Source organism: Lissotriton vulgaris, chromosome 3_1, assembly GCF_964263255.1.
Source record: "Lissotriton vulgaris chromosome 3_1, aLisVul1.2, whole genome shotgun sequence".
In the NCBI taxonomy this organism is placed as follows: Eukaryota; Metazoa; Chordata; class Amphibia; order Caudata; family Salamandridae; genus Lissotriton; species Lissotriton vulgaris.
Genome location: NC_141689.1, coordinates 858,023,289 through 858,049,736, shown reverse-complemented (window position 1 = coordinate 858,049,736; position 26,448 = coordinate 858,023,289). Strand labels below are relative to the sequence as shown.

Sequence of the window (26,448 nt, the reverse complement as noted above, 5' to 3'; positions counted from 1 at the left end):
ATTTAACTGTCTTGATAGAAAACGATCAGCAGAGGTAAGTAAAATACAAGAGTTGCTTTCTGCTGAGGGACTTCCTATTGAGAATTTCTGACAACTGCCTCTATTTAACTTTCTTGATGGAAAACGACAAGCCGAGGTCAAAAAATACCAGAATAACTAGCATTTTCTAGATTGCAGTCCATAGAAATGGTCTTCCACTAGCACCCGTAGACAGTAATATTTTTCAAAGCCCTGATTTCATGTTAAAAACAGAGCTTTGGACTACACCATTTCCAGCTGAATGGCAATATTTCTCTCCATGTGTTCCCATACCTGGCGTGTCGCGCAGTTTGGTGCAAAAAAGCAAATCAATGCATACGAATAGAAGTTTTGGTTGTCACTTCACCAGATTTTTCTCTATATCCTGGAAATAGTACGTGCTCTATTCTAAAAAAAAATTTAAAAACTCACATTCCAGAATGCAGTAAACACTCTTCTCTTGGTTTTAAAACTACTTGTTTTTCATTAATATCAGAACATTCGAAAATGTTCTGATATTGATGGTGTGGAAAGTTTTTCAATGTGAACTCAAGTAGAAAATGAAAAATATATACAGGATATATCTGGCTTCATGTTATCCGCCAACCGGTGGTAGACCTGACCAGGTTAACAACTGGGAGGGGACACAGGAAGGGTGGAGGGATGGGGCAGTCCTTGCGTCCATAGCGTTAGGGGTTTAGGTTGCAGATAACCAAGAAGATTGTAGTTTTTATTTTGTGGCTGCTAAGGGGGGGTGGGTGATCTGTTTTCTGCTGTTTGACTAAGGGTAGGGGGGACAGTTTAACGCTGTGAACTAGCTCTACGTCCATTGTCCTTTTGCTGTAGTGGTCATTAGTTGCTACCCCCCCCTTTCCCGGATTCCCCCCTTCCCTGATTCCCCTCCCCCCCCCCCCCCACCCCCTCCACCTGGCTCGAGGAACTGTCGGGGTTGCCCCCCCTCCACCTGGTTCGAGGAACTGTCTGGTTGATTATCTCCTTTGACATCGATAAGAGCTGTAGCATGTGAGACAGTTATGAAGCAAAAATGTTATAGCCTAATCAAACCTTAGTGGTTGCAATATGCATGTGAATTTCCGATCCAATGTTAGTGTAGGTTCATTTCCATGGTGAGCACTTGCCACATTTTAGAGAGCCTCAGACGGCGGCGCTTTTTCTTTTTCTGAAAAGCGTGATAAGTTGGTTAACCCAACCGGTTATATCTTATTGGTGTAAAAGCACAGGTGATCATTATTAGAGGGTGTTAAACGAAGAGTGTTGTGTTGTCTGGATAGGGTATCCCAAGGTGCCTTTAATGTTGCGATGTATCTCCTTGTTGTACGGTGTTCTTGAAGTCCAGGTTATAAAATAATATATTTTCAAGGTGACTACATTTTGTGCATCATAAATAAGTATGATTGTAGAGTATATCACTAGGCATTCACGCTACATAAAATTGCTGCAGATTAAACTGATCTTTGTTGCAGATGTAGTAATTCCCTGGTGAATGTTGCAGATGTAGTAATTCCCTGGTGAATTTTATTTGCCTGGCATAGGACTGCTCTTTGATACTTGCTTTCAGGTGAGGTTGGCTGCATTGCCTTGGAGTACTAGAATGGGTTTAAGTTCACAGACCTAGTTTCTGGTGGCCTTTGTGGATGGATCTAATTTAAAAAAAATTAAGTTGCATCCCTTGACAGCCATCCTGATTCCTTGAAGTTTCCTCTGTCTTTGTTGCCCAGACAACCTCTTCTCCACTGACTGGTTAGTAGTGTTGATTTGCTTCAGCAGCAAGGACCCATCTCATAACTAATCAACTTGCCATTAAGATCTAAAGCTATCCAGTTTGTATTAGATCCTATGTGAATTAAATGAGTCTTCAAAGTATCACTGCTGTACTTTTCTCGATATTGACTTCTTAATACTGCAACTGAGTAATGAGTTGGATGCTTCCTAGTTTACTACTTCTGTATAATATGTGGTTACTACTGTTCTATTTTGCGTTGTAAAAATTAGATGTACGTGTACAGATGTGAAAGCACTGTCTTAAATAGGAATTCTTCCCTTTTCTCAGTAGGTCAGAAGCCTGTTTCTAAAAGGGGAGAGTGGGATGGACAAAATGAAAACTGGGGAACCGAGATAAAAGTTGAAAGGACTGAACGGAGAACTGCCTTCAGAGAATTCAGACCCAATGAAATGGAAGGAGCGCCGGAATTCGCAGGAGAAAAGTATGTACTCTGTCAGTTGTCTGTAACTCTTATGTTTTTTTATAACGGTTTCCCTATTTTTCAACTTAATTTCCACCACTGTATCGTGCACCGTGTTCCAGCAAGTAACATTTTAGATGTCAAGTGTTTTTACTAATGCAATGATTTCACATGCTTTAATAACTTATGTAATATCCAAAGTTATAGCTAGTGCATGGAGAGGGCAAGTTATAGTTCATGTAGTGTGGCAAGTGAGGTGACAAGACTAAGGAGGTTCACGAGTCAATATTAATTTAAAGGTGGAATGAAAGTATAAACTTAAGTTATAAGCATCACATAGTGATTTAAAAGTGGCACCTAAATGATACATATCTACACTAACTTTAGGATTTCTAATGTTTGTTTGGTATACAGACCCACCTTTAACTTTTTCCTAACTGTAATTCGCCTTTTTTTGTGGGGGGAAAGGTATGAATGTTTGTGCCATCTAACTACAGTTAGTGTGACAGAACCAGCAAGGTAGGAGTGAGGGTTGACTGCACCCCAATTAGGAACACCCAATATTTCGGATGGATAATTGTTTCAAAATCTGTCTAATTGCTCTCAATGTGTGTCAACTGATGCATTGATTGCTGCTTGCTAGGCACATGCTCACACCCAGTGGGAAAACTGCTTCAAAGGTCTGTATTTTCGCACATTTGCTTCTGAGTGGCTGCAGTATTCATGGGCCTTCGACTGCAACACGGGTGTCAAGAACCCACCTCCTTTCAAGATAAAAAAAAAAAGGCCAGTTTGGGATCTTTATTACCCAAAATTTCATCCAATTGCAAATCTGTCTCTATTTACTGTGTCCATCCTACTAATGCATAACCAATATTGTGCCACCCCTAGAGGGTTGATCTCCCTGGAGTACTTAAATTTGGCCCCGCTTTGTAACTAAATATGGTCTCCAGTCAGTTAACTACTGCATTAGTCAGTGGCATGCAGCCTCTTGTGGACATTGCTGTTACTGAACCAAGATTCATATCCAGTTCCGCGGTCTCACCAACCTGTACCATAACATCTGCCCAGGCCGACCTCCCTCTACTTAAGGGGTAACCCAAACTTCAACAATAGACAATTCCAGCCTTGGTCCATTGTCATTCCAAAGCTCCCTTAATATCTACTGAACCAAGTCCCAGTATCAGCACATATTCCTCGAGCCTCTGCTTAATAATCACGTTGTCTGTTCTATGTAGTGCTTGCTTCAGGGCCCACAGCTGCACTGGTGTGTGGCAATTTCATTTTCAGACTATGATTTAATTTGCCACTTTTCTTGGCCATCTTAAATAGTGGGCATGTTTTGGGCATCTTCCTCAAATTGCAGTTCATTCCTTACTCTGCTGTTTCCTCAGTTTCCAGAGGAATGACCAGTATTCATGCTTGATTCTGTGGGTTGTTGCATGGTTTCCTTTTGGATCAATTGTCTTGATATGATTCTAGGAGGCCTAGAATGATGGGTCTTTTTGCTAGAGGCAGATAGTATCACTCTCCGGCTCATTTCCATGGGGTCTATGGGTTTTCTAAGTGTCTTGCCCTATCGAGTCACTTATTTTGCCACTTACAGAAGTTTGCAGTCCAACTGCGTTGCATGCAGTTAGCATTTTACACAGTGAAAACTTTTTCTGTGCTTTTGTACTGGTTTGGTGTTATTGGCAAACAGCATAACTCCTATTGTCTTTAAGGTGAGTAATGCTGAGGCTATTATCCTGGTCCGTGTAATTTAAGTTTGGCAACAATCGCTCTGGGTGGCTCACATGTCCATTTAGCATTAAGTGATGGTGCGCTTGCTCCACTACAAACCAGACTGACCATTCTATAGGTACCCATGATTAGTCATGTTAGTAAGAATTTTATTTAGTGCCCTTTGTCCCTTCTAGGATTCCCACAACTCCTATGTAATTTCTTTTTGAGCATCCTTCCGCTTTTTCCATGTTTGCGTTTCACATAGACTTGACCTCCATGTAGGTGGTTCTAGTTCAGTCCTGATTATCTTCCTCTAATCTTTCTTCAGCTGTGGTGACTTTCAGTCTGTCCTGCCGTCCCACTGGTGTTACCTGCAGTTCACGGAAGGCCACTCGCACTTTCAGGTTACCGTGCTCCCCTTTGACCTTACCAGCGCCCCTCAGGTGTTCACGAAAGTGGTGGTGGTCGCAACTCATCTGCGCAGATATGGGGTTCCAGTTTTTCCCCTATCTAGACGACCGGCTCTCACCAGGCTGCCGTCTCCCACCTACAGACTACAGCCAACCGTCTGCATTCGCTGGGCTTCACCAACAATGTGCTGAAGTTGCACCCAATTCCCGATCAGAAGCTCCTTTTTAATCTGAGCGGTTACGGACACAGCGCGGTTTCGGGCTTTTCTTCTTGAGCAGCGAGTCTGGGATATTTAGGCTATGATTCTGATCTTTCAGCCTCTATCCTGGGTTTTGGTCAGAATGACTGACGCTACTGGGCCTTGTGACCTCCTGCATCTCTGCCTTTGGACATGGCTGGAACATCTGGGCATATCCCTGGTGGTTTAACACCTGGCAGGTACTCTGAACACCAGGGCGGACAAACTCAGCCACAGGTGCATGATGGATCACAAATGGCATCTTTACTTGGACGTAGTGAAAGGTCTTTTTCAGCAGTGGGGGAGAGCCTTGGTTAGATCTATTCGCCACCAAAGAAAACGCGCAATGTCAGCAGTTCTGCGTGTTGGAATATTCCAGGCGGCCCTCACTATGCGACTATTTCGTCGCACGTGGAGTTGCGGTCTTCTATACTCATTCCCGCCTATACCACTTCTGCCCAAGTGCTGAAGATCAAACGCGACTGGGCCCAAGTCCTTCTTGTGGCTCCGGATTGGGCACGAAGAGTCTGGTATCCAGAGATATTGCACATTGCCATTGATCCTCTGATCAGACTGCCTCTTTGGGAGGATCTTCTGTCGCAGCAGCAGGGGACGGTCCTCCACCCAAACCTCTGCGGCCTCCACCTCCTTGCGTGGAGATTGAGCGGAGGCAGTTGACCACTTTCGACCTTCCTCCGGAAGTCTGTATGGTTATCTTGGCAGTTAGGCGTCCCTCCACCAAAACAGTATACTCCCTTACATGGAACAAGCTTGTGGCATGGTGCACAGCAAAGGCTGTGGATAACCTTTCTGCCCCCCTTTCAGAGTTTCTCCTTTTCATTCTTGTTTGGCCCACCAGGGCTCTGCTCTGGGCACTCAAAGGCTATCTTTCGGCCTTCCTTCAGCTGCCTGACCAGCCTTCTCTTTTCAAGTCCTCTTTTGTTAATCGCTTCCTTAAGGGCATTACTCATTCGTTTCCTCCAACTCCTTTTGTGATGCCCCAGTGGGACTTTAATCTGGTTCTTACTTATGTGTGCTCCTTTTGAGCCACTCTGTAACTGTCCTCTCAGACTCTTAACCCTTAAAACTGCCTTTCTGGTTGCCTTCACCTCTGCTTGCAGGGTGAGTGAGCTACATGCCCTTTCTTCTAAGCTGCCTTTCCTTGCTGTTCATCCGGGCAAGGTTGTCCTTGGCACTAGGCCTTCCTTCCCAAAGTCTTTAACTCTTTCCATATAGTAAAGACCATCACTTCTCCCACCTTTTTTCCGCATCCTTATGAGTAAGAGGCTCCACCATCTGAATCCAAAACGTGCACTTTCGTTCCATCTGTATCGCACAAAACCATTGCGGGTGGATCACCCACCAGCTTTGTCAGTTATATGGGCGCCAAGAAAGATCTAGCCGTGTAAAAACTAACCTTCTCACGATTGGTTGTTCTTTGCATTGCAAAACACAAAATATGATGGACGGAATGTTGCACAATGGCAAAACATTCACCCCCGTCACAGGTCTAGATTTAATCCATCGTTGTTTTGCTCACCAAGCCACCCCAGTTCAGACGAGGCCATCTGTAAATCAGTCTTGACCCTGTGCCTCATGGGAACAGTCAAGACAGAACTGCCAAGCCATGTCTTCCCTGGACTGGAATCAAGCATCCTAGGACCAGTGTCTGCCGATCAGACGCTTCAGCCAGGATAGCCTTACTCCAGTGGCGCAGTGTGCATGGGACCCACGTTCTTTGCATCATAATATGCTATTCCTTAGTGAAAAAGGAACCTTCAGTTGGGTTGCGTGCCCATTCCACCAGGGTGATGGCGGCCACTACTGCATTAGTGTGTGGAGTCTCCGAAAAAGGAACCTTCAGTTGGGTTGCGTGCCCATTCCACCAGGGTGATGGCGGCCACTACTGCATTAGTGTGTGGAGTCTCCCTTCTTGACATCTGCCAGGCAGCTATGTGGGCTTCACTGCACAAGTTTATCAAACACTACTGCCTGGACAGTCAAGTACTAAGGGACGGCTTCTTCGGCCATTCGGTTCTCCAGGACCGCGGCTGGTATTGCTGGGGTATCAATTCTAAAGTGAGGAATCCATAAATAGTTCTTTCAAATGAACAAGATATTAGCTTTGGTAACAATATATCTGTAAGACAGATTAAATATGGATTCCTCACCACCCCACCCCACCCATCCTCCCCGTTCTGCAAACTGACTTCTAGGGTAAGGTACTCCCTTTCAGGCCCCTAGTTTTCGTGCACCAGTGGCCCGTGTTGCATGGCTCTTAATTTCTGGAGCGGAATGTCGTGCGGCATCTGAGTAGATACCGCAACGTCATTCCGGCAACCACAATGACTAACGCGGAGTCGACCAATGCCACCTATCGACGCGCAGAGTTACTGCTCAGGAAAAAATTCTCTGGATCCAGTCTGACTCCTGGGGGTAATTATAAGGTGAGGAATCCATAACTAATCTGTCTCTTACAGATGTATCGTTATCGAAGGAAAGACTGCTGTATGATCTGCTATTGATAGTACCACCTGTGTCATCTGCATATTAAATTGTTCTGAAGCAGAAGGCTCGAACAGCATATTAAAGTGAAGGGCTGAAGGATGAATCTTGAGAGACACTGGTCTGTTGGCTAGAGGTGGAGTTAAGCTGATCTTGTGAGGTAGTTTAGAGAGAACAGTGCATCTATTTGAGGGGCTTTAACTATGTCTTGGTTTTGCTAGAACACCTTGCTAACAGAGTGGAATATTGTGCCAAAGATTGTAGAGAAGTCCAGTAATAACCAGTGAGTCACCCCTTCCGCCACGCAGAATACCATGAAGATATTCTAATACAGTAAGTAGTGCTTCCTAAACTGGCAGTAATCCAAGAGTTGGTGTTCTAAAACTAGGCAACTCTTTAAACTCCCCCTACCCCCGAAACACCCCCCACCCCCAAACTTCCACTTCCACTCAGGATCTTGGTAGGAAGAAGTAACCTGGAAGAGGAATTGTGGACCCCTAGGGTTCTGTGGACAACAGGTTAAGAACCACTGCCCTATGGAAAATATTCTTTAAGCTGTGTTGGCTGAGGAGCTCAATTTCTCAGCGTAAAATGTGGCATATGCAAGCCTCAGTTGTGGTAATTTTTGAGTGTCCCAATGTATTGAGCCTTCTTTGCAGGATAGCCAGTGACTGATCCTTTTACCTCCCCACCCAGAACGCACCATGGTGACTGATGTGCATTGGCTGCCTTGGTGAGGTCATCTGGGAAGAGCTGGAGGGCAGGACTCTGGTCTCCAGCAGAAACCAGACTGTACCAGTCTGTTGGAGTTGTGTGGCCACTTGCCTTGCTTAATTCCTTCCTGCCATCCATAAAAGTGAGGTTGGTACATGTCCTCACGCACAACAATCCTGTTATATAGTACTACAATAAGTAGGGCTGAGTTAGGTCCTGTGCTAAAAGGCGCTGCTCTTCTGGAGTTCACTGAAGCATCTGCTAACCTCACTCTTGAACCTCCTAGCAGGGTCTTTAAAAGTCAGGACTGGTGAGCCAGATACATTTGAAAACTTTATAATTTCTTTTGGCAGAAACTATAAATAGATTGTGATTAATCACTGAAAATCAATTGCACACAAACTGGGAACCATCGGAAATAGTCTCCCAATAAGTATATAAAGGTTTCTGTAGTAGGGGATCTGTGTAGTCCTAATTAGGGCTCCTGGTTTTATGGTATTTATTTTTTTCCGTCTGTATTTATCCATATTTATTTTTTGGGCATTTTTTCTGTATTTATCCAAATTTATTTTTGGCACAAACAAAAGACGACACTAGAGCTAGTATTTTCCCACATTTATTTAAATTGACAATTTTATTCGTTTTCTTGTACAATATAGTCTATATTGTACTAGAAAACAAATAACAAGCATTGACATAGCCAATAAGTCTAGCCTTTGGGACTTTATAAGTATTTAGTTATGCAGCACAATATCCTTGGTGCAACAATATCAACTATTACATAGATAAAGACTTATAACGTCCCAAAGGCGAGACCTATTGGCCATGCCAATGCTTGTTAAGGTTCATGTGGCACCAGTTAGCATGTGGAAGAATAGGTGTTTAACAGCTGAGCACTGATTTTGAGGCTACGCAATAATAGTCACAGTATGCAATTGCAACAAAAGCGTGCACATTTGTAAAACAGTTAAACTTGCATTCAACGCTTAAAAATTAATGCCCTCATAGGAAAATAGTTATCAGGTTTAAAAGATTCCAATCAAGCAGTATGTCATAGCTCTGGGAAACCAACATTAATGACTAAATTGAACAAGAATTAAAATTAAGCAATAATATATTCTTAACACAATGTTCTCTTGCAGACTCTGTAAACAGAAAAAAATGGTCAGTTTTTTTGGGGGGGGGGTGGTCCCTACTTGTGAGAGGCTTTTTCACTATTTCACTACATGCATTTCCCCACTGTGGCAGTAAAAATAGAAAGTAAGAAATAGCGAATAGGCAGATTGGGAAGACATGGGATACTGGAATCAGTCAACAAAACCTCTCTAAGTAATGTAAATGCTCCTTTGAAGACCTGTGAAAAACGTGTGCTTGTCAGATAAGACTCCAGAAACAGCTCAAGCTGCAGCAGCAGCCCGGGCTCGGACACAGGACAGAGGGGGATGGGGGGGGAGGGGTTGAAGGGGTGTTGCATTCCTTTGAGCCCTGTGATCGGCGTGCAGCCTGATGACAGGTAACTGGAGACAAGTCAGAGGGCATGTGCAGGGCCATTAGGTAGCGCTTTCGCGTGCTAATGGCCCTGTTAATCACAAAGCAGAGGGGAATTTCCTTTAAAAAGACAGTTAACGAGGCTTTGTTGTTTATTTCTCCCCTTCTAACCAGACTGCAGGCAGTGTCTACCCCCTGTGAGAGCTGCCTTTTACAAGGGTGCTACGTGCCCAAGTCCATTAGCAAAACTCTGCTACCATCTGTCAGTGTCCCTTTGTTTCTACTCGGCGCCCTGCTGCTCTCTAAAGCCCTTGCCTTATCTTATCTATTCGCGCTTTATCTTCCATTCGAAGTGCCACATCATTGCAATACCCGACGCCAGTGTGCCAAATTTACTAGTATTTTGCCGTTTATAAATATAAATACAGACATAGGAAATATAGATTTCAGTCTATTTATATGTATAAATCCGTAAAAACGGAAAACCGGGAGCCCTAGTCATAATCTAGTGAATAGTCCCGCCCATGTGAGTGGACCCCGGAGCAATCAAAAATCTTACGTGTCGAAAAATGCAGAACTGCAGACACTTAAGAGAATTAAAGACCGATAAGGCAGCCTATATATCCAGGCTACACTGTCCAGTACTTAAACTAGAAATTCCACCAAAAAATCCACAAACAGCAAAGTCTGTCCAGATTTCCCTTGCTTCAGCAGCAAACACCCTCTGGAATGATAGAGGAAGACATGGACAGACAAGCCCCATAGGCTGCCATTATGTGGCTCAGAACAGGATACTGTACCTTTAAGAGAACTATCCAGAACTTCACAGTATCCCAGAATGCACTGCAGGTCCCTTTTTACTGTCAGTTTTTTCCGGCTCCTGCTTGCAGGACCCTGGAGCATTGCGCTCTCCCTTTTTCAAGGGTTTATTGTTTTTTGTGCACTTTTGGTGTCTAAAAGTGTTTCAATTTGTGTGCTTTGTCTTTTTCTTCACTTCTGTGTATTTGTTCAGGCTTTTTAGGGCTCTAAAATGCCTGCCCTCTTCGACAAGTGCCCAGAATGTGGAAGGAAGAAGTCAAAGTCTGATCCACACGACGTCTGAATCCTCTGTCTCCCTGCTGCACATGCCCCTGAAGAATGTGACATCTGCCAGAACTTTTCAGCAAGGACCCTGAGGGAAAGGCTGAAGAGCAGGCTGCAAGGCCTAGAGGAGAGACTACTGCAGGCTGCAGGTGGGTCTGGGCAGGCTGGGAAGGCTGCCTCTGCCCCTGCTTAAGCCTCTTGGGGGCTCCCCAGAGGCAGTAAGCCCAGCAAAAGGTCCAGGTCTCCGTCTGCATCGATTGCATAGAAGACGAGCGGGATGACTACTGTGTGTTCCCCCGTCTCCCCGGGGCTCCGGGTCGAGACGGTGTGAAGGATCGACGTCTAAGGGCCTGGGTAGGCCGCCGTCTATCACCATCGACTGATTCTTCGTCGTCAAATTTGGCGTCGAGCCATCGACGTCTGAGAGCGGCAGGCGTCGGCGCTCGCCGTCGAGGCAATGTCTACGTCGAGAGGACGGTCTGCGTCGAGGGGATCCTCGACGTCTAGGACCTCGAGAAAGCAGTCGGCGTCTAAGGTCGCCGTTGGACGTTGCGGAGGCGGCGTTCAGCGTCGGAAGAAGCGTTCGACACCGCGGAGGCGGCGTTCGACGCCGGAGTCACAGCGGCGACTGTCGACGCCGGAGAAGCAACGCTCGGCGTCCAGGAAAGAGATCAGTCTCAGACTTTCCAACTCTCCTAAGCGGCGCAGAAGGAGTTCTGGCCCCAGAAGTCACGCCGGATCTGGGGGAGGACGCCGGAGACGGCGATCACCGACTAGAGGGGATGGTTCGCAGTCCCCTCCCCGAAGAAGTCACTGGGCTCGGTGTACTCGGTGGTTTATACGCCACTTGGCCGAAGATGCCTCCACCACCTTTACCTAAGGAGGCTCCTCCCAGCAATCCTCTTCGCCATCACGTCCACCACCACCTGCGCCTCCTCAGTCCGTCCCTCGGCCGAAGGTACCTCCTGTTCCGCTAAGGTCGGTGGCGCTGCCTCTCCTCCCTACACCGCCTAAGGGGACGCCTAAGCCGAACCCCCTGGATAGGCCACGGAAGACTCCTCCGCGGAGACCTGTGGAGCGTCCTCTAACTGGGAGCTCGCGATCTCGTTCCAGGAGGAGGGAGCGATGGCGGAGTCACAACAGGTCATCCACGCGGTCAAGGCGACGCCACATGAGGCGCAGCTCCCGCTCGCATACAGGGTCTTCAGAGACCAGGGACTATTAGCCGATGTTGCTGGGGTCCCCGGAGACAAGGGTGTCACCAGTTGACTATCTTGTGTGCTTCCATGATGTCCTGTTGAGGGGTGCAGCAAAGTTGGGCATCTCGTTGACTGTGCCCACATCCAAAACATCGGTGATCTTCAAGACGCTGCACCAGAAACATCTGTCTCGGCCATTACTACCACTGGTGCCGGGCCTGGAGGATCCGGCCATGGATCTGTTCCTCACCACGGCGGTGACTAAGACGGCACCCTCGAGACTCCAGAAGAAATACTGGGCTCCCGACTCGGATCCGGCTTTTGAGGGTGAACCCTCCGCCAGACTCTGCGATAGTGACGGCGGCTCGAAAGCAGCATGCCACCACTCCCGTCATCCACAGTCCCACCAGATAAGGAATGTAGATGGCTGGACTCGGCGGGCAGGAAGGTCTGTGGGACATCGGCGACTTCCATGAAAGCGGTGAGTGCCACAGCCTTGTTAGGGCGGTATGACCGAGCCCTCTGGGAATCCCTCCAGCAGTTTGTAGAACACCTGCCTCGTGACAAGAGAAGATTTCCAAGAGGTGTTGAATGAGGGGATGTTGGTGGCAAATCCAGTTGTCAGTGCTGCAGCCGATTCTTCCCTCCTGGCGGCGCATGGTTACTGCCATGGAGTTAACCACCGATGACACGCCTGGCTCCGCCTCAAGTCGCTGAAGCTTGACGCTCAACAGGTTGCCAATTTACCATTCTCTGGCGAAACCCTGTTTGGAAAACATGCAGATGACTAAATGGCCCGCATGAAGGCGGAGGCCGAAAGGCTCACGGCGGTGGGTCTGGAAAAGCCCAAGGATACCAAGAAGTCTTACCGCCCATTCCAGAGACGGTTCGGTGGACAGGGCAGAGGGCATGGCCAGACTTCGGGGCAGCATCAGCAGCAGTTCCGAAGACCTTTCCAGAAGCGCCAGAAAGGCAGAGGCGGGCAACAGTCGGCAGCAGCGACCAAAGGCTTGGCCGGGCCTAGGCCGTGAGCGCTTACTTCCCCTTCCACCCACTCCGGTGGGGGGAAGCGTTCAATTTTTTCTGGCAGAGTGGAGAAGAACTACTCAGGACAAGTGGGTGCTGAATATTGTTTGCAATGGATACAGTCTTCGGTTCACCAGCCCACCTCCATCAATTCCTGCGGTCAGCTCGCAGTGTCAGCTGCGTGAGCGCCAGGCGGAGGCCGATATCCTGTTAAGGAGAAGGGCGATAGACGTACCTCTGTCTCAAAGAGGAAGAGGTCTGTATTCCTGGTTCTTCCTGGTTCGCAAGAAGGACAAGAACGAGTTAGGTCCATTCTGGATTTGCGACAGGCAAACAAGTGGATTCGCAGAGAAGTTTTGCATGCTGTCGTTGCATCAGATTTATCCTCCGTTGCAACGGAGACTGGCTATATGCTATAGACCTACAAGATGCGTACTTCCATGTGCCCATTGCACACAAACACAGGAAGTTCCTGCGATTCAAAGTCTGTGCCAATTATGATCAGTACACAAAAATGCCATTCGGACTGAAGTCTGCGCCCAGAACATTCTCTAAGTGCATGGCAGTGGTAGCAGCACACCTAAGGAAGAACAAAGTGTTTGTCTACCCGTACCTGGACGATTGGTTGATCAAGGCCTCCTTCTCGGAAGCTCAAGCCCACTTCCTGAAGACGTGCATTCTCTTGAACAAGCTGGGGTTGCACATCAACATGTCCAAGTCTGTCCCTACTCTGGTCCAATGCATTCAGTACTTGGGAGCCTCCAATACGCTGTCAGCAAGCGTGTCTCCTTCGGAGGAGTGATGATTATCACTCCTTCGGAAGGCTCAGGCTCTTATGACCGCTCCATCTACAACAGTGAGGACAGGGTCTTCTCTACTGGGATCAATGGCCTCTTGGATCTTCCTAATGCCACACTCACAACTGCACATAAGACCGTTGCAGGAGTGCTTGGAGGATCAGTGGGATCAGAGGAAAGGGTCTTGGGTCGACAAGATTCGACTGTCTCTGCATGCTCTTCAGTCTCTGAAGTGGTGGTGTTCAGTGGAGAATCTCCTCAGAGGGGTTCCCTTCCACAAGGACATTCCCACTCAGACTATCGTGACGGATGCTTCTCTCCACGGCTGGGGGGCGCATTCCGGAGACTTACAGATTCAAGGAACGTGGTCCCCGACTGAGTCCACGTATCACATCAATTTTCTGGAACTCAGAGCTGTTCACTTGGCACTGAAGGCCTTTCATTCGTCCTTCCAGACCAACTCTCTGCTTGGTCAGACGGACAATACGACCACAATGTATTACCTCAACAAGCAGGGGGGCTCCAGATCAGTCGCTGGAGGCGCAGGCGATCTGGCGATGGCTTCTGGTCAGAGGACTGACTAACTGCTACCCATCTACCAGGTGTGCAGAATGGTCAGGCGGACGCACTGAGCAGACTGGTTCAGGAAAACCACGAATGGGTCATAAACGACTAAGTACTAGGAGAAGTCTTCGCAAGGTGGGGGACTCCAGATGTAGATCTGTTCGCCCCACTGAAAACAGCAAATGCCTAGACTTTGCCTCCAGGTACTACCAGCAGGGGACGTTGGGGAATGCGCTATGGATCAACTGGTCTAACAGCTTTCTGTACGCTTTTCCACCCATTCCCCTGATTCCGGCTGTGCTCATCAAGCTGTCCCAGTCCAGGGCGCGGATGATCCTGATTGCCCCGGAATGGCCCGGGCGGTGGTGGTTCACGGACCTGCTTCACCGGTCTCTCCTTCGCACATACGGCTGCCTTGCAGGCCGGACCTTCTCACGAAGTTCGGGGGGCAGGTGTTGCCCCAAACCTCTCTTCTTTGAGTTCTGCGGCATGGTTCCTGAGAGAGTGCAATATGGCCATTTGAATCTACCTGAAGATTGCATGGACATACTGAAGGAGGCTAAGAGACCCTCCACTCGGACTTCCTATGCTTACAAGTGGAAGAGGTTTTGCATCTGGTGCAAGTCCAAGAATTATGACCAGACGACGTGTAAGGAAGATCTCATCCTTCCGTATCTTTTGCATCTGGCGCAGTCTGGCCTTAATGTCCATTCAATTAAGGTTCATCTTGCTGCGCTGACTGTCTAGAAGAAATGCCCTTCACAGACCTAATTCTTTAAGTTCCCTGTGATCAAAGATTTCTTGGAAGGCTTGAAGAAAGTGTTCCCTCCTGTCCTGCTTCCTTCGCCTTCATGGGAATTGAATGTGGTGCTGTCCAGATTGATGAAGGAGCCTTTTGAACCGATTCATAAGGCTTCGTTGCAGCACCTGTCCTGGAAGGCGGCATTCCTCGTGGCCAACACATCGGCCCGCAGGGTGAGTGAAATTCAGGCGTTGTTGCCAAGAACCTTGTACTGTATTCCATGCTGCTAAGGTTGTTATGCGTACTCACCCTAAATTTCTTTCAAAGGTTATATCTGATTTTCATGTCAACCAAACCATAACTTTACCTATTTTTTCAGAATCCTTCCTCTCCAGCAGAAAGGTCGCTGCATTCCCTGGATGTTAGGAGGTTGTTGAAATTTTATCTGGATAAAACCAAGGATATTCGTAGGTCAGACCAATTTATCAATTATGGATCAGTCAGGACGGGTCTTGCTACCGCTAAACAGTCCATCTCTAGGTGGATTGTGTCCTGCATACAACTGTGTTACCAAAAGGCTAATAAGACCTTAGGGGGTAAACCTAAGGCTCATTCCACCAGGGGGGTCAAGCTGCCACGACTGCTTTGCTCCGTAATGTTCCAATTGCAGAAATTTGCAAGGTGGCCACTTGGAAGTTCGTCCATACCTTTGCTAAGCATTACTGCCTGGACACTGATGCCAGGGCGGTTTCTCAGGTTGGGCATGCTTCGCTGCGAAATCTGTTAATAGTGGTGTTATTTCTCGTTCTCCACAGCCGATTTGGTGTGGGGATGGGCTTGCCATTCTATTCACTAGATTATGACTATACACAGAGATCCCCTACTACAGAAAGAGTAGTTTCTGTCCTGTAACTCCAGTTCTGTAGTAGGGGTATCTCTGTTATAGTCAAAAGCGCCCACCCTCCTCCCCGGTGGAGAGATGTTCATGTAAGGAATGCTACAGGTCTGGCGTGTTACGCCTCCAAAAAGAACTGAAGTAAAAAGGACCTGCAGTGCATTCTGGGATACTGTGAACTTCTGGGAAGTTCTCTTAAAGGCACAGTATCCTGTTCTGAGCCACAAAATGGCAGCCAATGGGGCTTATCTGTCCATGTCTTCCTCTCTATCATTCCAGAGGGTTTTTTCTGCTGAAGCAAGGGAAATCTGGACAGACTTTGCGGTTTGGATTTTTTGGTGGAATTTCTAGTTAAAGTACTGGACAGTGTAGCCTGGATATATAGGCTGTATTATCTGTCTTTAATTCTCTCTTAAGTGTCTGTGGTGCTGCATTTTTCGACACCTTAAGAAATTATTTTTGATTGCCCCGGGGTCCACGCACCTGGGCGGGACTATTCACTAGATTATGACTATAACAGATACCCCTATTACAGAACTTGAGTTACAGGACAAACTACTCCTTACCAGAGTGAATACAACCATTTTTTATTCTGTAAATATTTCTAGGCAGCCAGCAATATATGTGCATGTTTTGTCCAATCACTTTTTGCTGGTAGGGAGTCTTATTTGAAGCCCTTGTGTGCTTTCTATATGGTAGTTAATTTTCAGTGTTTGACTAGGTGAAGACTATCATGGATTTTTTTTTTTCTTTGGCTCTGTTCCTATTTTCCGTCCCAGGTTAGATTGTCACACCTCTGCTTGTGTGACGGTCAAATTTTCAATACTGTAAAATTGAATTCCTGCTCCAAATTAAGTCATTCTGGTAATAGTAGCGCATTACTTCTGGGTGAATGGGTCTTTGAGTGATCCCTGGAGCTGAAAGTATGCTAGCCATGTTATCATCGGACTATAATGTACGGCAGTCCGATACAACCCAGTCCCCTTTTGAAATGGGATTTTCTTTGGTGGTAGTATCTGTGTCACACAGATCATCTCTGACAATGATCGAATAGACTTGCATGTAAAAACATTTAAACTTTTTAGTTGAACTCTTTCCAGAGTTGTATTAAAGGTTTGTATATCTTTCTAAGCTTTCGCCTCCTCCCTTAGTCAGTTTGTACCAAACATGTAGTGATATGCATGGTTCCAGCTCTAGCATTTGGGTCTAATGCATTTGTAATGGGGCATGGGATGAGGATGAAACCAGCCAGCATTTCTGCATTAATGCTAGCATTCTTTGCAACATTAATAACAATACACACTTGCTGTCATAGGCTAGTTGCATAAAACACATAGGCAATATATTTCTTTGAAATATTAAATTGAACTTGACCACCCCTTCTCACACGTGCCTAGAAGCTGTAGTCTAACAAGGTCCTACTTCTGTGATAGCCAGTGTACAAATTATCTTCACACATTACGTTTTTCACTCCTTATTAAGTAAGTCTACGATTACTTTATTTTAAAATTTTCCAATTTCCTTTATTTTCTTTAGACCATTTGATCGTTGGGACCGTGAAAGAACTATGCGAGGTCGTGGAGGTGTAAGGGGAGGAATGCGAGGCAGAGGAAGAGGTGGATTTGTGAAAACTTGGGATGGTGGTGTAGACCAAAGAGGAAAACGAGAATTTGAAAGGCACAGTGGAAGTGACCGAACGTAAGTAGTTATAAAGTTTGAGCAGTGGTTTAATTTATTTCTGTTGGTGAATCCTTTACTGAAACTATTTGTTATACAAGGGTACTAAAATGTTGTTGTTCTAAAATGCTTTCCCTGTCTTTAGAGGGATCAGAGCTGAAGACAAAAAGGGTGGAAGTGGAGCTCACAACTGGGGCACAGTGAAAGATGACCTCAGGTACAATAAAAACTTGTCTTGGGTGAATGTGTAGTTGCTTGAGTCAGCACATCTTAAGATTTATGGGCTTGCTTTATTCAACAGTGATCACACTGACATTTTGGAATTGCAGTACAGTAACCTGCATTGTATGGTCTTGCATCCCTCTCCTCCAAAAAACATGGATAACAACCCCTCCAACTAAACTGCTCCTTTTGTTCTTTAACAGTTGGAGAGCAGGAGTAATCGTTCCCTCTACTAATATGTATTTAGTGTAATTATTTACTTGAAGTAAATCATACTTTGGTTTTGTACCACAGCAACTTCTTCACCAGGTGTTTCAAAGTCTTCCATCTTCATGGTTTCCCATGTTTTCCCATACCACAGTGGAAGTGCTGTAAGCAATGTTAGTGTCTATGGTCTAGACATTGCCTTTGTCGTGGTCTCTCAAAGTTGAAAAACAAATGTTCACCCCTTCCCTTGCGTTGTTTGGCCCGAGTCAGATTGGTGAGAGGGACTCCAGGATTTATAGACCCAGGACATCTAAATTGGGTCTCTAACCTTAACACCTACTTCAGCATCTGCAACTCCTTATACTTTTCTTAGTTTATCTGGTGTCGGATTCTATCACTTAACTACAGCAGTTTAAGATTACTGATCTATAATACCCCAACATGACTTGTCCTTGTTGTTCCTACTCGGTTTGTTCCATAAACTCATTTGTGAGGGATTCATCACCTTTGAAATAAGCCCAGCTTCCAGATTGTCTGATTTTTCAAAAGTAACTACTACAGTGCATCAGCAGATGGCATTGTCCAGTGGCCTTGCGCAGCTCCAGAAATTGTGCTGAGCTGCATATAGGGCACCACTCCTGTGGCTTTCTTTCCATGTGTGTTGCAGATTCAGTGCTCTGCTCCCAACTTCATCAATGGTGTGATGCCAAATTTCAACAATAGTGTCTTCCTCAAAGATATTGCCTTTTAAATTGTGCTGCAACTGCAGAAAGCTTAGGTTTTGCAGATCTGTGACCAGTGTTTGTGCTGCCTAATACCCAGTGACAAAGTAGTGCAACAAATTACCCCTGATGCACCTCCAGGTGATCAGTGAGCCAGCACCACTATGTTACAGAACATGGGGAAGAGTTTTACTCTGGCAATTCTCTTCCAGTCCCAATTTCTATCTAGGTCTTCAGGTATGTCTAGGATTCTCCTTAAGTACAAGGTGACCATATGGAATTAATCTCACCACACCAGAATAAGAAATAAGCCACACAGTATGCATTCCAGTGGCCATATTCATTGGGCATCTTTAAACTATAAGCACATTTTGAGGCTGACCATGGTGTTCCTAGAGTTTCCTTGTCTCTCCATGATCTTTGCTTGGAGATTGAGCAAGCAGCTTGACTTACCTTCTGAAATTGTGTGGCGATTTAACTGTTGGTGCCTTAATCTCATTTTTTTTTCTTAACACCTTTTGTTTGCTTGAAAGATTGCATCTTGCTCTATTAAGTGTGCCTTTCTAAAGGCAAATAATTCTGCAGTTAGTCCCCTCCACCTGTGATGTTGCCACTAAAACATCTTGCTTCCAGTCTCTCCCCCTGGCTACTTGTGGGCTTATCGGTGAAGAGCCTTGGCGTAATTATATCCAGTGACTTATCTATGAAGCCTCAAATTAATGCTGTTACATCTTCCTGCCTTTTCAATCTACGCAGGATCTGCAAAATCGTAGGTTTCTTACCACTGAGGCCTCATACTTATCATGGCTCTTGTCACTCCCATATTGACTATGCTAACTCCCTCTATGTTGGGATCCCTGCTTACCATCTCCATCGGCTTCAGCTGGTACAAAATCAGGCGGCCAGACTGATTTTTCAACAGCCCAAAAACCAACATGTCTCGCCCCTGTTGAGGAGATTGCACTGGCTCCCAGTGGCTTCTCGCTGCATCTTTCAATTAGGCTGTACTGTCTTGAAGGCCCTCTTTGCTCTTGCCCCGGCTTTCACTTCCTCCAACCTTAAGCGTCCTATTCCCTCAAATCTCCGGTCCATTGTCCATAACCCGTTAACTGTCCCCAGGTATAAACTTAAAAAGCATGGCGGTTCGTGCTTTTTTCTTGCCCCCGCACTGTGGAACTCACTTCAGATTTCACTTTGACTCTGCGCCAATTATACATGCTTTCGTAAACTACTCAAAACTCATCTTTTTCAATTAGCCTATGAATAATCCTGCTGTTCTGCCCCTCCGCTTTTGTCTATGAGCGCCTGGTGACTGTGCGCGGTAAAAATGATTTTAACATAACATTTAACCCCTTCCATGCTCATGACCAGGTCAACTCGCCATGGGTGTTACCTGCGCTGTGCTTATGACGAGTTGACCTTGTCATGAAACTATAGTATTCATAAATCCGCACAGGAGGGGAAAACCCCCTAGCAGCCAAGGTGTTAACTTAACCTATTGTTTGCAGCAGAATTCTAGTTGGAGGATACAAGCATCTTTGCATTTCAAGAGTTTGGAAAAGGGGACTACATTCTTATTTCCCCCCACGGGTAGTTTAAAAAAAAAATTTTGTTTCATTTTCAGATTTCAGGTCATTCTGCGGTAGGAGTTTCAGTTTGACACACATGGGTAGGTTTTGCTGCCACTTGATGGGGATTAAAATGTACAGCTTTTGATTTAGGTCAGTTGTGGCTTGCATTCTTATGCAATCATCTGGATGGGGTTTAGCTGAACTGTGGAATTGCATCTCTGAAGAGGGCCAGAAAAGACTGATTAAGTCCCTTATGGTTGGATGTCCACTGTCTTCTGTACACACACCATTTTCCATTTGTGTCCCCAGAGCCGAGATTGCTCTGCCCCTATAATTGCTGCAGTGTCTGGTATAGGTTCCCCCCTTTACTCTGCTTATCCTTCCAGCTACCTAAAGGTACATATTGGGTGAACTGTCACTATCCAGCCATGGGCTTTGCTAAGTAGTTCAGTGGCTACTTGACTTTTACTTGAGCAACTGTCAATCTACTTTTAGGCATCTGTGACCAGGTCTTTCCCTCTTTTAGTTGTCACAGGGACTGCCTCAAAGTATTACTTACAAGGAAGTTGACATTTTTGTATTCGTAGCATGTTTGCTGCAGATACACATGCTATCCACACTCCTGCCATCTAGTGCTTGGCCCAACTTAGCAAGTTGTATTCTAGGAAGTCTTTGATGGACATTGTGCATTGCATGTCTAACTCGAGGTGTTGCCCATTTTCAACGGCTTCTTTATTAGCAGGGCTCAATACTAAAACTGTTACTAGACCTGCTGGTCTAGTAACTTTAATTCACTACTGGACTTAACTGTGAACTGGTCTCATCCCAATTGTCACAGTTCACTGTACAAAACCCTCTTAACTTCAGTTACAATAAGAAAAGTTAATGTAGAAAACAAACTGACTTTTGACCTGTCTCAAAGCGGAGAAATGTGGCAAGATTACAAGATTTAAAGGCATCCTAATTGCTCATTCACTTTGTGAGCATGCAGTACAACTGTAGGCGGCTCGCCAGAATGGACAAGTATTCTTGTCCTGATTTTAATCTGGCACATTTTGATTGGGCAAGTGGATTTTTGTGCCCTGATTAGAAACATTTTTTTCCACCATCAGGCTTGGACAAACTGCATTGGAGCCCTGTAGTTTCGACTCCTTTCCATGCTAATGATTAAAGGTTCCTGCTGATTGAAGATAGATGGAGACTGACAGGCTTTGGCAAATGCAGGAACAATGTACTAATGGAGTGAAAACACATGACTGCCACATTGTCTCAATCCACACCTGTTTAATGTTAGTCTCTGGGTAATGTATACTAAAGTTTTTCAGGAGGTTGCCTTCTGATTCTTCACTTGTCAGAGGAAGGCTACAACAATTTAACCAGTTGTGGTCAGAAGTAACACCGGGGCAAAGGTCTTGGACAGCTTCAATCAGGGATATTGCCTGGAGCTCAAATAACCACTGCCCAAAATCCCACCAAAAAATACACACCCAAAATCCTCAGCACCTACTCCTGCTGAAGGAAGATGTAAAAGCATGATTACAAAAAAGGGGCAACAGAGCCGGTTATAGTCAAACATCTGGGTCAATGAGTGTACTCCGGAATACCCAAAAAGGATGGGATGCTCTGTCCTATACTAGACTTAAACCCACTCGCTACATCCTATCCTAACACTTTCACATAGTGAGACTACAGGATGTGCTACATCTACTGGCAGAAGTAGACTGACTGCTCCAGACTTGAAGGACGCATATTTTCATATACCAACCCATCAGTCATATCACTGACACTTCCAGTTTGTGGTAAGTGGGGGTCACTATCAGTTCAAAGTCCTACCATTCCGGGTTACAGCTCATGTGTATTCACTAAATGCCTAGCAGTAAGCTGCAAAGCTAAGGAGGGAGAACATACAGGTCTTCCCTTAGCTAGACGATTGGCTTATCAAGAGTGCCTGCAAATAAGTGTCTACATAACACCAAAAACACTATCAAACTTTTACCCAGGTTGGGGTTTACAATAAATGTGCCCACAATTAATCTACAGCTACTCCAGATACAACCATGCCTTGGAGCCATACTCTACTCTATAACTGCAGAGGCCCAATCCTCATTGGGTTCTAGCACCAGCACCAACTGGCTTTTTCAGCCACTTCGTTTAACAGAGAAAATGGTGATGCACCTTTTTAGGTGTGATGGCTTCCTAGCAATCGAACCACATACAGGACTACGTATGCGACCCCCTACAAGGGTGCTTAGCATGAGTGGTCACAGGCAGAGGGCAACACAGAGGATTTAGTGTTGGTTTTATCCCAGGTCCATCAGATACTATAATGGTGGAACTCCCAAAACACACTAAAGGGAAAAGCCTTCAAGGACCCAATTCTGTAGGTGACAATTATAACAGATGTGTCACTCAGTAGTTGGGGTGCTCGTATGGCTTCAGAGTACAGGGTCACTGGTCTCCACAACAAGAAACAGTGCACATAGATGTGCTAGAACTACTAGCCATACAGATGGCTCTCAGGGCATTCCTACCCAACGTAGCAGGGTAAAATGTTATGCTTCGCACAGACTTATGACTGATGTACTACATACAGAAACCAGGAGGGTACCATTCAAAAGAACCTCTGCAGTTTCAATTGAAAATCCTTTATGTAGTGTTCTTCTTACGGACAGTGGCCCTAGCAGGAGCCAGCACCTCTAACCTTGAAATTGATGTACTTGTATGCAATGGTGAGACTGTTCCCTCAGACTTGGAAGAAGATACAATTTGTGGTAGAGCTTGTAAGTCTTACAGCTTTCTTAAGCTGCAGTTTCTGTGAGTCTTTAGGGTTTAAGAGGATCTTTGGATCTCATTACCTTGGACTCTGCGGAACAGGGGTTGTCCTCTGATCATGACCATGGCCGACTGTTCTATGCACAGTATCTGATTCCAAATTGTCACATTCCTTTCTGGCACTTTTTTTCTTGATGGCACTTTAGGAGTGGTATTGGAGGTGGACATTTTCATTCATTGTAAGCAATTTTTTTTTCTACTTATCTAACAAACTCAGGAGCACTATAAAATTAACAAATACTATTAGTGGTGGGGCATTCCCGATAACATTGTGTTTTCCCACTATTCTTTATGGTTCAAATTGGTGGTCCTGAAGAAGGTGGCTTCATAGTGAGTGTGCCACCTAACGTATGACGTGGATGATTGATACCCAACTGACAACACTGCGGAGACTGTTTTCGATCTTCCTTACGTGACCTTTTTGTGCATGTCAGCTGGTTGGCTATTGAAACTCTTTTACTTAACTGTTTACAGCGTATGTCCCGGGACTGAATACAGGATCCAGTCCTGTGGTTAGAAACTAAATCCATAAAGTAATCTACTGCAGTTATGCAGAAAACCCCATTGAGCTCAATTTTAAATTGGTTGAAATTGTGTTGCCTATTGCAACCACTGTAGCTATTGAACTTAAAGTCTATTGCCTTTTTGCAAAGTAATTACCTAAAGTCACTCTTCTTGAGGTATATTTTGATACCTGTTCTAAAAAAAAATATCTTTTGATATAAAACAATTGGTCTAGAGTTCAGTTCTTGTGTGAGACCATTTGCTGACTTGAGTGTGTACAACAAATGCTTTACACTGTCCTCTGATACTGCCTTACTGCTCGACCAAGCTACCACTTTAGAGAGTAAGGTTATACCTAACTTTAACCTCTGCCATACCTCTGGAGACTGGGGGCTCTATACACACTGTAAGGTACTTTGGTCCAGTGTGTATATATAGAGCCACTTTCTTAGTTTTACAATGGCAAGTAAAGCTAAGCATTTAGTACTGCTTGTAACACTGCTATAGTGGGAATCCCGCCATGACTATGGGGAAGATTCAAGCATGTGAAACTATAAAAAATATTAATACTGCAGAACCAGTATACAGGTAAGTAACTTAATTTGTCTCCATCATACACTTACTACCAGTTTTGTTTGAGGGCCTGGTAGGTTATGGAACTGTTCTTGAAGGAGGAATGCAAAATAGTGGAGTTTTTCAGTGATGTGGCAGAAATCTTTGGGGTTTTGATGAGCTGTGACCTGTGTACCTTTCAGGAACATGTATAGAACAGGGTAGGGCCTCTTCGTTTTCTCCATCCAGGGGTTGGGGGGGGGGGGAGATCAGTAAGGATCTGAATTCCATTTTAGATAGAAAGATATTCACTAAGTCAAAGGGTGCATTGGTACCATGCTGTGTTCTTAGATATGAGCCCTTTAAAGGAGAGATGTCTAGTTTGAGTTCGCTTTGTTCTCTTTCAGTAGGGGTTGGCGCCTCTTTAATGTTGGCCATGTTTGAAACCAATTGTGTAAAGTAATTAGAGAAAAGGAGTTCTGTATTTGAGGTTAGTGCTTAATATCCAGTTCTGAGTTACCTTGAGTTTTCATTGTCTCAGAGCAACCACCACAGGTTTTAAGGTAGTTGTACAATGCTTCGACTGGCTGTTTGTGGTACTGACAAATTGGGGTATTGGGTGGTGCAATGGTATGGAGGTAAAGGGTTTTGTCTCCTTGAATAACAAGGTTTGCTGGGAAACTGTTGGTGTATACAGCAGAACTTTGGTTGTACTGTATTAACCTGAAGTAGACTGATGCCAAGCAGCCACTCCTTTATCAGAAGCTGCAGCAGGCTAACTGGATTTTCCAGAAAGACCAGGGCTTCAGCCACTCTGAGCACTCGGAGGCCTAGAATAAATAAATAAATAAATACGCATAGATATATCCATCATGCCAGTTCCTTAATTAAAGTTTGCAAATTGCACAAAACATTCAATGCAATTAAATAAACTGTGCAGAAGTTCTCATGTATTTTAACTGTTTACCCCAGTATTGGAACTTTTTAGATTCCCATGCTTTGTATCATTCCCAATCGTCGGAATGGGAGCCTCGGTAAATAAAAAAATATCATAACCATAGGCACAAAAGAGAAAACTAGGCCTCATCTCATTTTGTAGCATATCACCCTCTTTGTGTACAAGAGCCCAAACTTTCCGCAACAACCAATCCGAATAGCCTCACCCCATAGAACCTTCCTGAGAGCCTCAGATTTTCTACCGCATGTTGTGCTAGGGAGTCTCCTCTGAGCTCTGCTCAGTTTCTTTCTTTTCAACTTTAATTCTTCTATAAATTACTTCAAAATTATGTCGGACAAGGAGACATAGGCTTTGTTCAGGGCCTGTGCTACCTGTGCTAAAAAGAGGCTTTTTGTGGAGGACAAGCATGATGATTGGATCTATTGCCTGTATCCAGACCACAAGGCCACAGATTGCAAGATCTGTAGAACTTTTTCTACAAAAACATTGAGAGACCGATAGGGCCGTTTATTGACTTGGCTGCAAAAAATGAAGTCACGGAAGGACGTGCTGTCATCGGATGAGGAGGACTTCATCTGCTTCATCCTCAAAGTCCAGAAAGAGGGTTCGGTCACCTCCCTCTACTTCTTCTGGGGCCCCGGTCAAAGCCCAACAAAAGATCTGATAGGTCTGAGAGTGCTAGTCCCATTAAATCTCCTCACCGTGGTGAAAAGGAGAGGCTGGGACAGGCTGAGGCGGACACAGCCAAAAAGATGAAAAAGGATGTTCCTATTCCTTCACAACCATCTCAAAAGGTGAAGGATAGCAAGAAACTGGCTGCTGTCGCTCAGGATAAAAGCCTGACAAGATTCAGCATCCGTGTCTGACAATCAGCAGGTATGTCGCCGACTTCTTCTCAGAAGGACCTGACTTCTAATATAGCTCCGTCGACGGTGGGTGCGTCGACAACACCATTGATGACTTTGTCGACGTTTAAGGTGCCTTCCTGCTCGTCGACGATGGCTGTGTTCTTGACTTCTAAGATTATGACTACTAGCGTAGTGTCGACGGCTGCATCGACGATTAAGACTACGCTGACGACGTCGACTGCTAATGTTGATGACGAGTTTGCCGATGAGACAGTCTACGATCAATCTACCGTCTACGACGAAAGCTCCACAGACGACGAAAGCTCAGTCTACGAAAACCAGTTCTCAGTCGGCGATTCCTTCGATGACTCCGACTAGGTCGTCGACTATTACAAAAATTCTCATTTTCATGCGGAAGGAGCAAATCACTCCGGAGATGACTTCTAGACTAGTGACACCTTTGCTTCCTACTATGCTGTTTGAGGAGGAGTCTGGTGACTAGGAGGATGATAATTCTTATGGGGATGCCTACAGTCCCTCTGACTTAAATGTAAAGTGTCAGGACACGGAGGAATATTACGAATGCCAATATGTCCAGCAAGACGCACCTCAAACTTTAGCACAGGACATGATAGCCATGCCATCCTCTCTATCGGATTTGCAACTGATGTTGCAAGATTATAGAACAAGGTTTCCAACTCAACCTATAACACAACAGGAGCGCCCTCCTTCACCTGTTAGACCTC

The 26,448-nt window shown here is 45.4% G+C and overlaps 1 protein-coding gene across 4 annotated transcripts in view; it reads left to right on the top strand.

Annotated features, from left to right (window-relative positions):
- The window catches only part of HABP4 (hyaluronan binding protein 4), a 159,127-nt gene that overhangs the window by 26,331 nt on the left and 106,348 nt on the right, over positions 1-26,448 (top strand). Inside the window, exons 2-4 of one of the 4 annotated variants that reach the window (XM_086961169.1) lie at positions 2,093-2,243; positions 17,146-17,307; positions 17,432-17,503. In XM_086961169.1, coding sequence (XP_086817295.1) covers positions 2,093-2,243; positions 17,146-17,307; positions 17,432-17,503 — 385 coding nt within the window. Of the gene's footprint in view, positions 1-2,089; positions 2,244-17,145; positions 17,308-17,431; positions 17,504-26,448 lie in introns of all 4 variants that reach the window. The other 3 variants (XM_086961168.1, XM_086961170.1, XM_086961171.1) reach the window with 3 other exon arrangements.